Source organism: Plasmodium vinckei (assembly GCF_900681995.1).
Source record: "Plasmodium vinckei vinckei genome assembly, chromosome: PVVCY_03".
Classification (NCBI taxonomy): Eukaryota; Apicomplexa; class Aconoidasida; order Haemosporida; family Plasmodiidae; genus Plasmodium; species Plasmodium vinckei.
This window is the reverse complement of record NC_051295.1, coordinates 238091-253014: the sequence shown is the minus strand read 5'-3', so window position 1 is coordinate 253014 and position 14924 is coordinate 238091. Positions and strand designations below refer to the sequence as shown.

The 14924-nt window shown below is 24.3% G+C and overlaps 3 protein-coding genes across 3 annotated transcripts; 2 read left to right on the top strand and 1 right to left on the bottom strand.

Annotated features, from left to right (window-relative positions):
- Positions 1–43: 43 nt before the first annotated feature.
- Positions 44–1795, top strand: PVVCY_0300730 (3' exoribonuclease, putative; the record flags this gene model as incomplete). Its single annotated transcript, XM_008628283.1, has 8 exons — positions 44–176; positions 281–359; positions 515–617; positions 744–858; positions 1008–1096; positions 1207–1266; positions 1399–1524; positions 1685–1795. 8 exons carry the CDS (start codon positions 44–46, stop codon positions 1793–1795), a joined length of 816 nt encoding a protein of 271 aa, XP_008626505.1.
- Positions 1796–2932: 1137 nt separating this feature from the next.
- PVVCY_0300720 (phospholipase A2, putative) lies at positions 2933–5354 on the top strand (the record flags this gene model as incomplete). Its single annotated transcript, XM_008628282.2, has 3 exons — positions 2933–3355; positions 3583–4223; positions 4313–5354. 3 exons carry the CDS (start codon positions 2933–2935, stop codon positions 5352–5354), a joined length of 2106 nt encoding a protein of 701 aa, XP_008626504.2.
- A 901-nt stretch (positions 5355–6255) lies between these two features.
- Positions 6256–14523, bottom strand: PVVCY_0300710 (6-cysteine protein; the record flags this gene model as incomplete). The annotated part of the gene is made up of 1 exon (XM_008628281.1): positions 6256–14523. The coding sequence occupies one exon, from the start codon at positions 14521–14523 to the stop codon at positions 6256–6258; it is 8268 nt and encodes a 2755-aa protein (XP_008626503.1).
- Between the last annotated feature and the right edge of the window lie 401 nt (positions 14524–14924).

The following is a 14924-nucleotide window of genomic DNA, read 5'->3' as shown; positions in this document are numbered from 1 at the left end:
GAAAAAACAAACAGATAATCACTCGGTGATTTTTATAAAAACCATGTCTCATTATAGAGCGCCATTACCTCATTTTAATTTTAAAAGTAAAATAGAGAAATATGATGAAGAATTTCAGAAAAATGGAAACTTTAAACGGATAAATAATCGCAAGAACAATGAAATTAGGGATATGTGTAATTATTTATAAATGCATAAAAATTGCATGAACACAATATAGCTATATTTTCATATCATTACAAAATGACCATTTATATTGTATATTTTTTATCCTTTTTAGTTATAAAATTAGGGGAGAATGGATATTCAGACGCTTCGTGTTTTTATTCCTTAGGCAACACAAAAATCCTATGCCTAATGTAACCATTTAAATTGTTATAGTATTCATGTTATGTTTTTAAAAAATATTTTACTAGTACATTTATTTATATCCCTTTCTGTTACGTCATATATATACAACATATACCATATGTACAAAACGTATTAATTACCCATTTATTTTCACTTTTGTAAGATATGGCCCAAAACCGGATTCAAAAAATACGACATATGATAAGGGAAAAGTTTTACTTGAAGTAAAAAATCTTAATATGGACATTTCTGAAGCTAGCGATAAGGTTTTTTTTTATATCAATTTTACATGAACGTTCATATATTTTTTAAATTTATTATGAACATTTATGGCTTTATTCCATATTTTTTTTTTTTTAATTTCATTTTATTTTCATGTCCATTTTTTGTAGAGTGATGAAGATATAAAGAATTTACTAATAGAGTGCATATCAAATATTATTATTTTAGAAAAATATCCACAATGTTCCATAACCATAAAATGTTTAATAATTCAAAATGATGGGGGTAACACAAAATAATATGAATACTTATAAATATGTTTATTTTGCCGATATATGTGTGCATAACATGGTTGCACTTAAATATGTTCATAATTTTAATGTGTTTATTATTTTTCAAGAAATTTATATGGGAACAATTTTTTATTTTTTAAGGATGTTTGAGTGCCGTATTAACATGCATTTCACTTGCCCTGGTCAAGGCACAAATACAAATGCGGGATATGATTATATCTATAACTATAGTAATAAAAAAATAATATTCTGTATATTTATTCATTTATATGGATGGTAATATATTTTTTTTTTTATTTTATCCATCTTTGTCCAAAATCTTAATTTATTTAACCTTCAGAATTCGATAATTTGCCCCAATACCAAAAGAGTGTTTCATCTTGTTGACTTGGATAAATTGGTAAGAACAAAATGTGTTTCACCTATTATTCATACTGTTTGCACCCTTAAATGTGTAGAATATATATTTTTACTAATCAAAAAACAATAACATCGTTGGTATGAAATAATTATACATTTTTTTTTTTTGAAGGAGGAGAAATATTACCGAAGTAAATACGAAATGAATACCATAACATTAGGAATATCCTTAAACATGAGGACCGTCTGTTTTTTTCATGGATATGGAAGTTTCTTTAATAATAAAACTTTAGCAGAAGTAAGAATAAAACATGAACAATGCATAAATTAAAGTCGGTTTAAAAAAATCTATATATTTGTGTGTAGTTAATGCTTATATTTCTTCATTAATATTTATACAAATAAATAATGAACCTATTTTAAACTGATTTGTTTTTCCTAAATTTTTGTCTTTCAAGGTTATTGGATACGCTGAAGGTGCTTGCATGTCTTTAGGATGTGAAATAAAAAACACTTTAAAAAAATATATCGCAAAAGATAAATCAGGAGCAACCGCCTTACCAAGTTAATGAAACCATTGTGATATATATTAACAAATAAAAAATATTCAAAATTGTTTTTTTTTTTTAAATATGAGTATATAAGTAATTTTATTACATTCTTTACTACCCACAAGAAGAGAACCAAACAAAATGAAAAACACCATAAATATGTGTGTTTATGTGAATATATAACCACACTAATGAAGCAATGGTTATTTTAATTATAATACCCATGTAGATACTTATATAATGCGTTTTCCTATTTTTATTTTTTTCACATTATTTATGCTTTTTCATATTATCCGCTTTCGTATATTAAGTGCTGGTTTTTCTTTTACCCCACCATTTATTTTCTTATTTTAATTTGTTTATTTTATATTTTGAATAAAATAAGGAATAGACTTTTTCCCTTCAACATTCTATTTTTTATAGTTAATTGGCATAATAGTTTTTCCAATTTTTGTTAGCTTATTATACTATATAGAATTCTCCAAGTATTTTTTATTTTGTAAATTATATACAAACATATTTTAATTGAACTATTATGCATATTATATATTTTTTAGCAAAGAAAATTTATAACTACTAAATTTTTTTTAAATTATAATTTTCCATAGCTTTATAATATTTTCATTTATTATTATTTTATTATTATATGAATATTGAACCACACACATAATATAGAAAATTTAAATGGATTGTTTATGATGTTATATATATAGATATGCACAGCATAGATCAAAAAATAAAAAACATATTATAATTTGAAAATTCGAATTTTTCAGTTTTATTGAATTATTTCGAGAATATATTTGTATTTTATATTTATTAACATCCGCTTATTTCTCTTTTAAAATTTTTGAATTTTGGCATTTCTTATATTTATATATAATAACTATTCATTTATTACGACTTCGATTTTTGCCGCCTTATAACATAATAAATGCTATATTAGTTTTATTTTCCTTTTAATTTCATTTTTTGAATGATTTATTTTCTATTTTTTATATTAATTTAATTTTTGAAAACTACTATATGTAAATTTTATGAATTAATTAATATATATGTAATTACCTACACAAACATATGATATATACCTGTATATATTTTTTCTCCTTTATTATTTTTTTTTAAAAACTTATTAATTTTTTCAAATTTAATGGGATGAGGAAAGAAAAAAAAATGAACAATGGAGAAGACGGAAATATCTATATGTATTCAGATTTGTTTACCTCAAATTTAAGTGATAACGAAAATGAAGATAAATATGAAAAAGATAAAAAAGATAAAAAAAAAAACAAAAGTGTAGTTTATACAGATGATGGTTATTTACAACATGGAGAAAATGAATATAGTAAACTTAGAGCAGAAAATTCAACAATATTAAATAATTATTTTCATAATGAAAATATAAAACCTTCAGAACATGATAAAAATGCTTATGTAGCTTGGGATGATATGATTATATTTCCTGTTGATAAAAAATATTCCCTCAAACTATTTGAAGGGGAATTGTCTGAAAATAAACACACAATCAAGTTGAGAAAACCAGGATTTTATTGTATCGCCTTGGAGAATAACAATGATGTAAGACATGCTTATAAAAAATACATAGAGATATTTCTATTTCATTCATTATTACGTAGTTATACATATGTTGCCATAATAAGTTGTGTATATTGTTTTTGTGGTGTCATATAATGATCATATTTTTCTTCGCTCTCGTTTTCCTTGTTAATTCACTAGGTTGCTACTAAGCTGGCAATTATTATGTTTATACAATTTGCATATGACTGATTATTTATTTTGTGTAGGGAAAATGGGATACCATATATTTCGGCTTCTCAAAAATACAAATAGAACTAAGTTACAAATTGATATCAAAAAATGATTTACCAAATGCAGAAGGGAAAGAAAGAGAAAATACAAACAATGATCGGATATCTAATTTTGGAAAAAATAAGCAAAGCCCAAATGAAGATAATAATAAAAGTATAGTAGAAGAAATGAATTCAATTTCAGATGCAAGTGATCATATTAATGATATGTATAAATATACTTATGAAGAATCGGAAGATATGCATGATGAAAAAGTACCAGATACTATAAGAGGACGAAGTAATAGTGTGATTAATAATAAAAATAAATTAAAAAATAAAAATACAAATTATCACAAGCCTATGACGAAAAATAGATATAATTCTAAATTATCTCTTGATCATCATAACACTATAGAAACATTTAGATGCACTTTTAATAATGAAAATAAAATTAGAGTCGGATCCAATGCAAAAAAATATATATATATATATAGTAAAGATGCAGATACATATTTAGATATATTTGTTCGTACCCATATGGCTCTAGGAATGTGCATTATGTGTAAATACTCTTTGCTTTACTGTGGAAAAAATAACAAAATTCCTGATGATCCCTATGTCCCATTTAGGAGACCGTATGTCAAAAAAAAAAAAAAATAATAATAAAATGCATGCATATACAGGTAAAATATGAATATATATGTTTTTATTTTTTCCTTTGCAGAGTATCTATTTTATCTCTTGACAGTGGAGGGGTTTTGGCAACATCATCACTTATCGTTTTGACTCGAATTGAAAATGAGTTGAGAAAAGAACTTGGAAATGATAATGTAAATATAATGGATTGTTTTGATATGGTTTGCGGAACAAGTGCCGGAGGATTGATAAGCTTAGGATTATTGGGAGGTTATTCTTTACAAGATATTTCAGTCTTATTACCTGATATTATGGAAAAAACATTTGAAGGAAATCGAAATATAATATCAGGCATATTTTTCGAAGGATATGATATTAATAATGTGAAAAATTTATTTATGGAGCATATTGGAAATACGTTTTTAGCTTCACATAAAAATTTATATTGTTTTGTGACAGCAACAGATGTGAAACATAATCCATATAAACTATTTTTATTAAGAAATTATACACATAAATATAATGCTATAAATGGGGAATCATATGCAGGGTTAAATCAAATGCCATTATGGCTAGCTGCATGGGCAACGGCATCTGCTCCGACATATTTAAAAGGCCCAAATGAAGATGATTTTAAACAATATGGTTTTAATATAAAGCCAGAAATACATTTAGTTGATGGTGCATTAAAAGCAAGTAACCCAGCATTAATTGCATTAGAAGAATGTGCAAGATTAAACAATAAAGCTTTACCAAATTTTATACATGATGATTTAGATACTCTAGTATCTATTGGAACTGGACATTCCCCTATGAAATTGACTAAATCGGGCAATGATAGTACTAAAACTGCATCTACCTTTGAAATATTAATTAATTCAACTCATTTATTAACACGAGCTACCGACACACATAGAGAAGTATTACATTGGCTTTCTGAAAAAGAAAATACATATTTTCGATTTAATGTACCATATATAGGAGATATTAATATAGATAGTCGGAATACGGATGATTTTGATTTCATTTCTAAATCTACACTTGATTATTTAACTGATGAAAAATATTATGACATTAAATGTTTAGTTCGTAAGCTAGCTAATAATTATATTCGATCCCGATATACTTAGGTACATATCTGACTCCCTATTCGTTTATTTGTTTTTCTTTTTATTTGAAAGTAATATATAAAATGTATACATATAAAGCATTTATTTTGGCTGTTACGATAATGTCACTGCTTTGCATAGGAAGTGAATATCCATATTGATACTACTTTGGTTTATTTTGTTTTATCATTTTATTATTTCATTATTTTATTATTTCATTTTTTACTATTATTACCGTCTTTGTTACATCACATTTTTATAAGCCCCGCACTTTTTAATGATGGTGCTTGGCAGTAAGGGAAAATTTATATGCTTAAATATCCGCAATTTATATACTTTTCTTTTCATTTATTTTGCACACAAAGTGCCTAGATTATTAATAACTAACCAACTTATTCACTTAATATTATTTTATGTCAATATACCGAAAATATGGGAACAATTTTAGTAAAACATTTTTTGAAAAAATGTCTTGGTAGCTAAAAAAAAATTATGACAACTTTTTTTTTTTTTTGCGTGGCTAGCTAAATTTTTTTCGCTAGTTTTATAATTTTTAAACCAAACCAAATTTTATTTAAATACCAAAAAATTGCACAATGATTTTTAGAAATCAAGTGAAATTAAAAAGACGAAATCATGTTTTAAGTATTCTACAGGAGAAATGTGCCATAAAAGAGGGTTAAAAAGTAAATTAAAAAAACGAACCAAAAAAATATAAAAAAAAAAATAAAAAAATTATAAAATATAATAATAAAAAGTAAATAAGCCATAACTGTTTGGCGCTTAAAATGTGGACAATTTCGCTAGCGCATTATTATGCCCATGCAGATTTTAGTATGAATTTTTCCCAGAAATGCAGAATTTTCTTATATAGTAATGCTAGTATAGTTTATATTAAATCATGAGTCCTTTGCAATTTAACTCATTTATTTCTTCTTAAATATTTGCTGAATGTGTCAGGATTTAATTGAACATATTTTATGAATGGACGTAGTATGCTCATAGGTTGGCGTGGTGAAAAAGGTTCAAAGATAACATTAATAGTATAGGTCGAATTTTCTCCAATACATTGACATGAAATATTTTGTTCTTTATTTTCATTATTGAATGTAACATACGAAATTGTATAACCTTTAGAATTATATTTTATATAATCATATTCTGCATTGTTTGAAATTTCAGATAGCTTTTTAACTTTTTGTGAATCTTTATTATCATAAATATTAGCAAAACAATTATTTGGCTTTACAATATAATTACTTGGACATGCAAATCCCGCAAATTTATTATTACTTGTAAAATGTATTGTACATTCTTCTGTTCCATTTTTTATAGAATTAAATGATTTAGTAAACAAGTTTGAATATTTTCCTGTAAAATCACAACCACTTATTTCTTTATAACCTTGATTCACATTTACATTAATATAAGCAATATTTCCTTGTACTTTTTCTTCATTATAATTTGCTAATGTATATCTATTATTAAATTCGATTGCAAATTGTATATGTTTAGGAATATATGGTGGGATTCTTAATGTATATTCAATTAATTTTGTTCGTGGATCATATTTATTATATACGATAGCTCCTGGTAATATATCATCAATATATGTTGGCATATTATTATATAAAACCTTTTCTTTTAAATTGAATGGGTTCACGAAACTGCTTTCAAATTGAAATTTGTTAGATGTAGGATATTTAATTATTAATCTATCCCATCTAGATAAATTGACATTATATGTTATAACTGTTGAATTTACATCAGAGACATTAGTTTCCATTCCTTCCATAATGTTGCATCTGGCTATTTTGTTAACATAATCGTATTCACAAGATCTCGTTTCATTTTTATGTTTATTTTCTGCTTTTATAGATTCAGGATCAGTTTTTATTTTTGCAATATATTTATTATCACATGTGCAAATAAATATATGATCCATATTCGCATCTAAATCGACATAATTTGGTAATATTAAATAGGAGTATGTATTATTACTTCTTTCTATATTATTTATAGACACTGCATTTTTTATAAAACTTGTTATATCAACTTTATTTGTAGAATCATTGAATGATTCCATAGAACCATTAAATTCAGATTCTTTAATATAATACATCTGACTAAAACAATTTTCTGGTTTTAGTTTTTTATTAGGACAATTTATTCCTACTATTCTATTAGGTACTAAATCAATTTCACATATTGAATTATTTTTTTCATTTTTTTTATGAATAAAAATAGAATCACTACTATTTTCTGGATTAACAAAATCACATCCATTTATTTGATTTAAATTAGCTGATATATTTATATACACAACTCCAAGAGATATATAATTTTTCGAATTTTCTGTTATATATTTTCCACAAACAATTTGAAAATGAAAATCTTTTTTTATAAATGGTGGTATTATAAATGTAGATGTACCATCAGTTTGTAGTTGATTGTTTTCATCATTATCATCTGTCTTACTGTTTAAAAAAATAAGTCCAGGTAATGCAGTTTGTAATTTTACAATTTTATTATTTATTATAACATCGTTTAATATATTTTTAGGATAATATATATTATTATTTTCTGGATTTATTGATAATATATTTAATTCATTGAATTCTTCTTTTGTTCGTCCATAAAAATCTTTTAAATAAATATCTCTTAAAGAAATTGTTTTATCTTTTTCATTGAAATATGTAACATATTCTGTATCATCAAAATGTATGACTATTTTATTTTCATTGTTAGTAGAAATGTCTTGTTCTTTCTCTACTGTTTGTGGTTTATCATTTTTTGTGAATGGACATTTAATAGTTATAACATCAAATTTATTTGCATTTATTTTACAAACATTTCTTTTAATTTTTTTTTCTCCAATAAAATTAAAGAAGTTTTCATCTGAATAATCACATAAATAGTGATTTGACTTTTCAATAATATTATCAGGTTTATAAAAGTATTCATCATTTTTATTACACGTATTATTTGTATCTATAGAATCAAATTCTAAATTTTGATTTACTTTATTTTTATATGGTAATATAATATTATTTTCATATATTGCTTGCTCTGGTTGTTTATTTTCTAAATCTAGATTTTCTGATTGAACTGTCATAAGTCCAGATATTTCATTTTGAGGATTGTAACAACTACATGAAAATTTTAAAGGAGTATCAAATGATTCTGGAACTTGTGCATAAGAAGAAGAATCATATTTGTTATAATCCCATTTCATATTTCCCATATTATAATTTTTAAATTTTAAAATTTCTGTAATATTTGAAAAATTTGAAAAGTTTTCCATATGTTCTAAATCAGTATATCCTTCATCTAATAATTCTTTAATTTCTTTTGGTTTTGGATTATATATAATTTCCTGAACAGAATTCATATAATTTTTTATGTTCTTAATATTTTCATCCTTTTCATCTTTTTCATTATTAGAATTATTGTAATATTCTAATATAACACTACTAAAACATCCTTTAGGAAAAAGTGTAAACCCTTTTGGACAAATAATTCCAAATATATCACCTCCTTTTATATTTATATTACATTTTTTTTCTAAATTGTGAATATTATTTCCTATTAGATTTGTTTTTCCTGATGTAAAATCACATACCTTTAATATATTTGGATCAACATTTTTTTTAATAAATATATATACTAACCCTTTTGGTTTCAAAACAGATTCTACATCTGTCTTTTCATTAATTTGGAATTTTAAATTAATGTTTTCTAAAACAGGAGGTACAATAAAAGAAAATCCTATACCTTTAGTTTGTCCATCAATTGTTTGTTTTATTTTTTTAAAGTTAAATATTCTATTTCCTATTACTCCTTTTAATATAGAAGATAATGTATGTTCCTTTTTGTCATCTCCAATAAATTTTATATCATTATCAATCTCTAATTCTGGTGTTGTATTATATTTTTTATATTCTGACTGTTCAGAATTTTCTTCTCCTAATATTGGAAGTAATACAGTTACTTCTGAAAATAAATCTGGATTTATTTTACATAGGACTATTTTATTAGATGCATTAAGAAGAGATAATTCATTATTCTCATAAAAATTACATAAGTTTATATTATTAGCTTTTACTGAATCTACAATATTTAAATCATCATATTCCATTTCTCCATTATTAAGTAATATATTTATAGTTTTTTCTTTATTAAATTTTCCTTTACATTTACATGAAAATTCTAATTTATATACATAATCATTTGGTACTTTTGCATAGGCAATATCTTGTTTTGAATCCTTTAATGATAAAATAGTTGCATTAGGTATTAATTCTTTAAAATCTTTAATATTATTTTTTTTATCATAAACTTTATAAAAACAATTTTTAGGTTCTAAAGTATGACTAGAAGCACATATTACACCAAAAGGTTCATTGGGATATACTTCGATATTACATATTTTATCATTTTCTAGTGAGTTAGTTCCTTTTGTTAAAATTGTACTTTCATGTTGGGTAAAATCACATCCTTTTATTTTGTAATTATGTCTAGATATTTCAATATATGTAATTCCATTATATCCAGCAATTTTTCCACCTTCTTTATATCCTGTATTATCACATTCTACTTTTAATATTTCATTTGATTCAATATATGGTGGTATAATTATAGATGCATATGATATATGTGGGTTACTTTTTTTTAAAACTTTCATTTCTGTAAATATAGATCCTGTTAATATTGTCTCAGCTTTTTCTTCTACTTCATATAAATAATTTGTCACTAAGCTAAAGAACGATTTTGGTTTCAGTGTAAGGCTGCTAAAGTACTTTGTGTATGTTGCTTTGTCTAGAAGCACATTAGGATCAGTTTCTACATCTGAATCGGTTTCTGGCACATCTAGTCGATCAATTAGTTCTATAACTTCCTTTTCATACTCATCATCTTCATCCTCAATCGCTCGTTCGGCGTCCGAATATTTTGATTTGATTGTTGGGCATTTAACATATAAAGTATCTAATGGTGATAATATAGTATAACAGCTTATATCTTGGGGAGTATTTCCCATTTCATTTTGTGGAATAATTAAATTGTTTTTTGAAAAATCACAAACATATTTATCATCTGTAAGTTGAATTGGTTTAATTATTTTTGATGGTTTTATGTTAACTTCTAATGTATATATTTTTAAATCATTTTTTTCAAATGATTCTATATCTTTTATAATTGTGTCTTCTAAAAAATTGTCATATGTATTTTCCCAAACATCATATCCATTTAATAATGAATACTTATCTAAATAATATTCATCTTGTTTTATATTAGATGTATATCTATCACAATTTTCTATAAAAAGGTTTTCTATAATATTTTGTGGATCTGAATCGGGTTCAGCTATTTTTGCATTTTTTATAAAATCAAAAAATTTACCTATTTTATTTTCTTTATATCTTTCAAACAGTTTACTATTATACTTAATTGATTTAGAAGGCACTATAGGATTCGTATAAATGGTATTTACAACTCCTAACTTTTTATATATTTCATTTAAAAATTTGGGACTCAATACAGATTCTATATCATAATTTTTTTTAAAACCAACACAGATGCAAGTCAATGGTGAATCTATGCCAATGGCTGGAGGTATTTCTAGATAACTTGTTTTATGTCCATAAGTCCATGAAGATATATTATTATTTAATTGTAAAACTGTTGATAAATTAATTAATTTATTATCTATTATAGCATCTTTAAAACAATTAGTAATTTTGACAGTTTCAGGTGGACATTCAAAAGCTATTACATCTTTTGGTTTTACATCTATTTTGCATGTATTAGTATTTTCACCAACTTTTATTATTTCTCCATTTTCAAACATTTCAGATTTTATATTTGTATTAAAATTACATCCTTTAACTTTCTTTTGTCTTTTAGGAATTTTAATATTATAGATATATTTTCCTCCTCTTTTGTTTTCATATTTCGTATGACTATTATCACAAACAACATTAATTTCATAATCATCTTTAATATAATAAGGAAAAAATAGATACACATTATAAGTATCTACATTTATATCATTATTTGACTCTATTACATCTACAAGTATTTCTGAATGGGGAATTAGTTTATTTAATTCGGATTCATTAAAAGTTTTATATTCATCTATTTTAGTGGGTTTTGATATATTGTAAGTTATTTGAATATTACTATGCATAGAAAAATTATTGTTTGGACATGCTAATTGAGCATACGAGCGAAATCTGTTTACATCTATTTTACAACTATCTATAATTTCAGTATCTGTATTATTCCATTTTATTAACTTTGCTTCTATAGCTTGATTATTAGGACAAACATATACATCATCATCTACTGTTGATGGGATACTTTTTATTTCACTTTTTTCATATTCTTTCGGACCTTTATCATTTAAAGCTTTCACAGTTACTGATATTTTCTTGGTTTTAGAACCCATTGAACATGAACATTCAAATGTAACATCTAATTCATTGTTATGATATGGTACTTTAAAATACCTTGGCATACCTCTTGACTTGTTATGGTATGTTTGAACCCCTGGTAATACATTCACTAAATAGTTTTTAGTAGAACCTATATTTATAGAATCAAAACAATCATTTGGTTCAACCTTCACATTCTCTAAATCTACATCTGTCTCTGCATTTATGTCATCCTCGGTTGGAATAGAATATTGGTTTTTTTGACAATTAAAACCTATAATATCATTTGGATATGCATCTATTTTACATTCGGACTCACTAGGTTTTACATTATTTGAAAAGTGTTCTAAAACATCAGAATGAAAATTACAACCTTTTATAATTTCTTCGTTTTTTGAAATAATTAATTCAACAATACCAATTTTTCCATTATCGTTTGTATTATTACATCCAAAAACAAAATAGTATGGATTGTCATTATATATATATGCTGGCACTTGAAATGAGATATCTACAACATTTTGATCCGAATCATTTACATCTAGATTTATGGATTCAATTTCTGTATTCATAGATAATACATCTAATGATTTTAAGTATGTTAATAAATTTACTAATAAGCCATCTTTATTAGGTGCTTCATTAAAATATTTTTCATATTTATGATTTTTAAATATTATATTTTTTTTCAATTCTAATTTGCTAATTATATTTAACGGAAAAACTAGTAGAGGTGGATATTCATGTACATGTCTATATAAATTTGAATTTAATTTCATATACAATTTTAAAAGTAAAAGTTGTACATCTGAGTCTAACTTAAGTACATGTTGTTTTTCCTTTATTGAACCTGGAATCATTTCAATATTTTTATATTTTGTTTTATTAAAATCACATTTTAATCTAAATATATCAAATTCTTTTAATTTTTTTCTACATATAATAACCTTTTTAATATTTTCATTATTATCACGTGTTGCATCTAATCTGTTTGTAAAATCACATACGTATTCATTTTTTTGACTCACTGTTTGAGCCACTTCTGTCATTTTATTTAATCGTATAAAAGATTCAAATAAATCAAAAGCAGACATACTTATCTCTTGATTAATACTTAGATATACCATATGAGATTTATTATCTGTTGTTGTAATTGTACAAAAAATATGTAATGGCTTTCTATAGCTAGTAGGTATACCAATATATTTTGCATTAAAATATTTATAATTTATATCACTTTTATATATTATAGCACCATTTATTAATTCATTTATTTCTTTTTTATTTCTATCCCATTTTTTATTAGGATTATATTCTATTACTTCTTCAAAGCATGTACTAGATTTATAATTTTCAGGAAAAATAATACCTCCTGCTTCTCCTGCATTTAATTGAAAAAAACATGGCATATTTCCTTTCCCATTATTGTCTATCACATTTTCAGCATCATCAACTTGTTTTTCTTTCTCTTCAATATCAATGTTTATACCGAATAAGTGATTTTTGTTTTTACTGTAGTTACATCCTTTTTCAATACTTCCATAAGGCATAACAGATATTTTTGCTATTCCCTTTTTTCCTTTAAATGTATCTTTTTTGGATTTTGAATTATCACATATTATATAAAAGGTTGTAGGTTTAACAACAATTGAAGGTAATATAAATCTTATAGATCCTCGATTAAAATTATTTTTTTTTCCATTATGTGTTTTAGGTATTATAGTACCATATAATAAATCAGCTATTTTTTTTTCTTTAAATTTTATTTTTCCTTCTTTTTCTGGTTCGTTAGTTTTTACTAAAACAATATATGGAGCCCTTTTAGGAAAATATGTTATATTATCAAACTCACCATTTCCTGAATCTTTTGTTGGACATATTATATTTATATTTGCTATTGGTTTTACTATATTTAATTCACACACTTTTTCTGTTTCTTTAGATTCACTTACTTTTACATGTTTTCTAAAGTCACATACATAATCATTGTTTGTATTGTCTCCTGTAAAATTTCCTTTCCTTCCTTCTGCAAATATGCTTTTATCGATAGTTACCTCGTATTTTTCATTTACTTGGTCGACGTTTATATCGTTCTCTATCTCTTCCAATTCTGCAGCTTCATCTGGGCTTACAACTGGGCCTGCAACTGGGCCTGGAACTGGAATTGCATCTGTTTCTTCTTCTTCTTCTTCCTCTTCTTCTTCCTCTTCTTCTTCATCGTCATCATCAAGCTCATCTAATCTTCGAATTTTTCTAAAGCTGTAATATTCCTCTAAAACTGTATTATTTAGATGCAGATTTTCATAAAAATTGATCCCATTTTTTTTGTGAACCGTTTTCCATTCATATATTTGTCTATCCACATTTGGTAGATTCCATTTTAACCATATAAAATCGATATAAGATGGATATTTTATAGATTTTGCATAAACAAATTCAGAAAAAAAATTATAGAGTTCATTTGAAAGTATTTTTACTAATTTGGGACTGTCATTATTATAATGATCTATTTTAAATATAGTTTTCGGATTTTTATAATTTTTGTTTTTATTTATAATATTTTGGCATTTCCATATATTAAAAATATTACTACAACATTTTGTCTTATCACCTAAAATATTTTTTTCTAAAAATTTGAAGGAACAATATGGCTTTTCAATACCTATATCTCCATAATTTATGTCATTTTTTTTTGCGAATATATATAAAAAAAAATAAAAAAAAAATAAACAAACTATTAAAATTGGCTTCTTCATTTAAAAAGAAATTCTTATTTTCATTTGTATGTTTTTACGTTTCGAATTTGTTTTTTTTATTGTATCATGCACACATGTTTACATCATTATATGGATAGTTATCTAAGTTATGATAAAAAATAGAAGCCTACTAAATATATTATAGCATCACGCTTTATTTATGTATGCGAATTTTATTTAATAAATCTTGTATTTAAAAAGGTAGAGAAAATATAGATAGATACACACATATATATAGATAATGACAAAGGGAGAAAAAATATATATATATTCCTGTTTACACTTTTTATTTATTTTTCCATTTTATAATTAATAATTTAAAACCAGTTTTATTAAAACATTTATTTTTTTAATTATATATAACTACATTGCACATGTGTATCTTTTTTCAAATGTGCGAT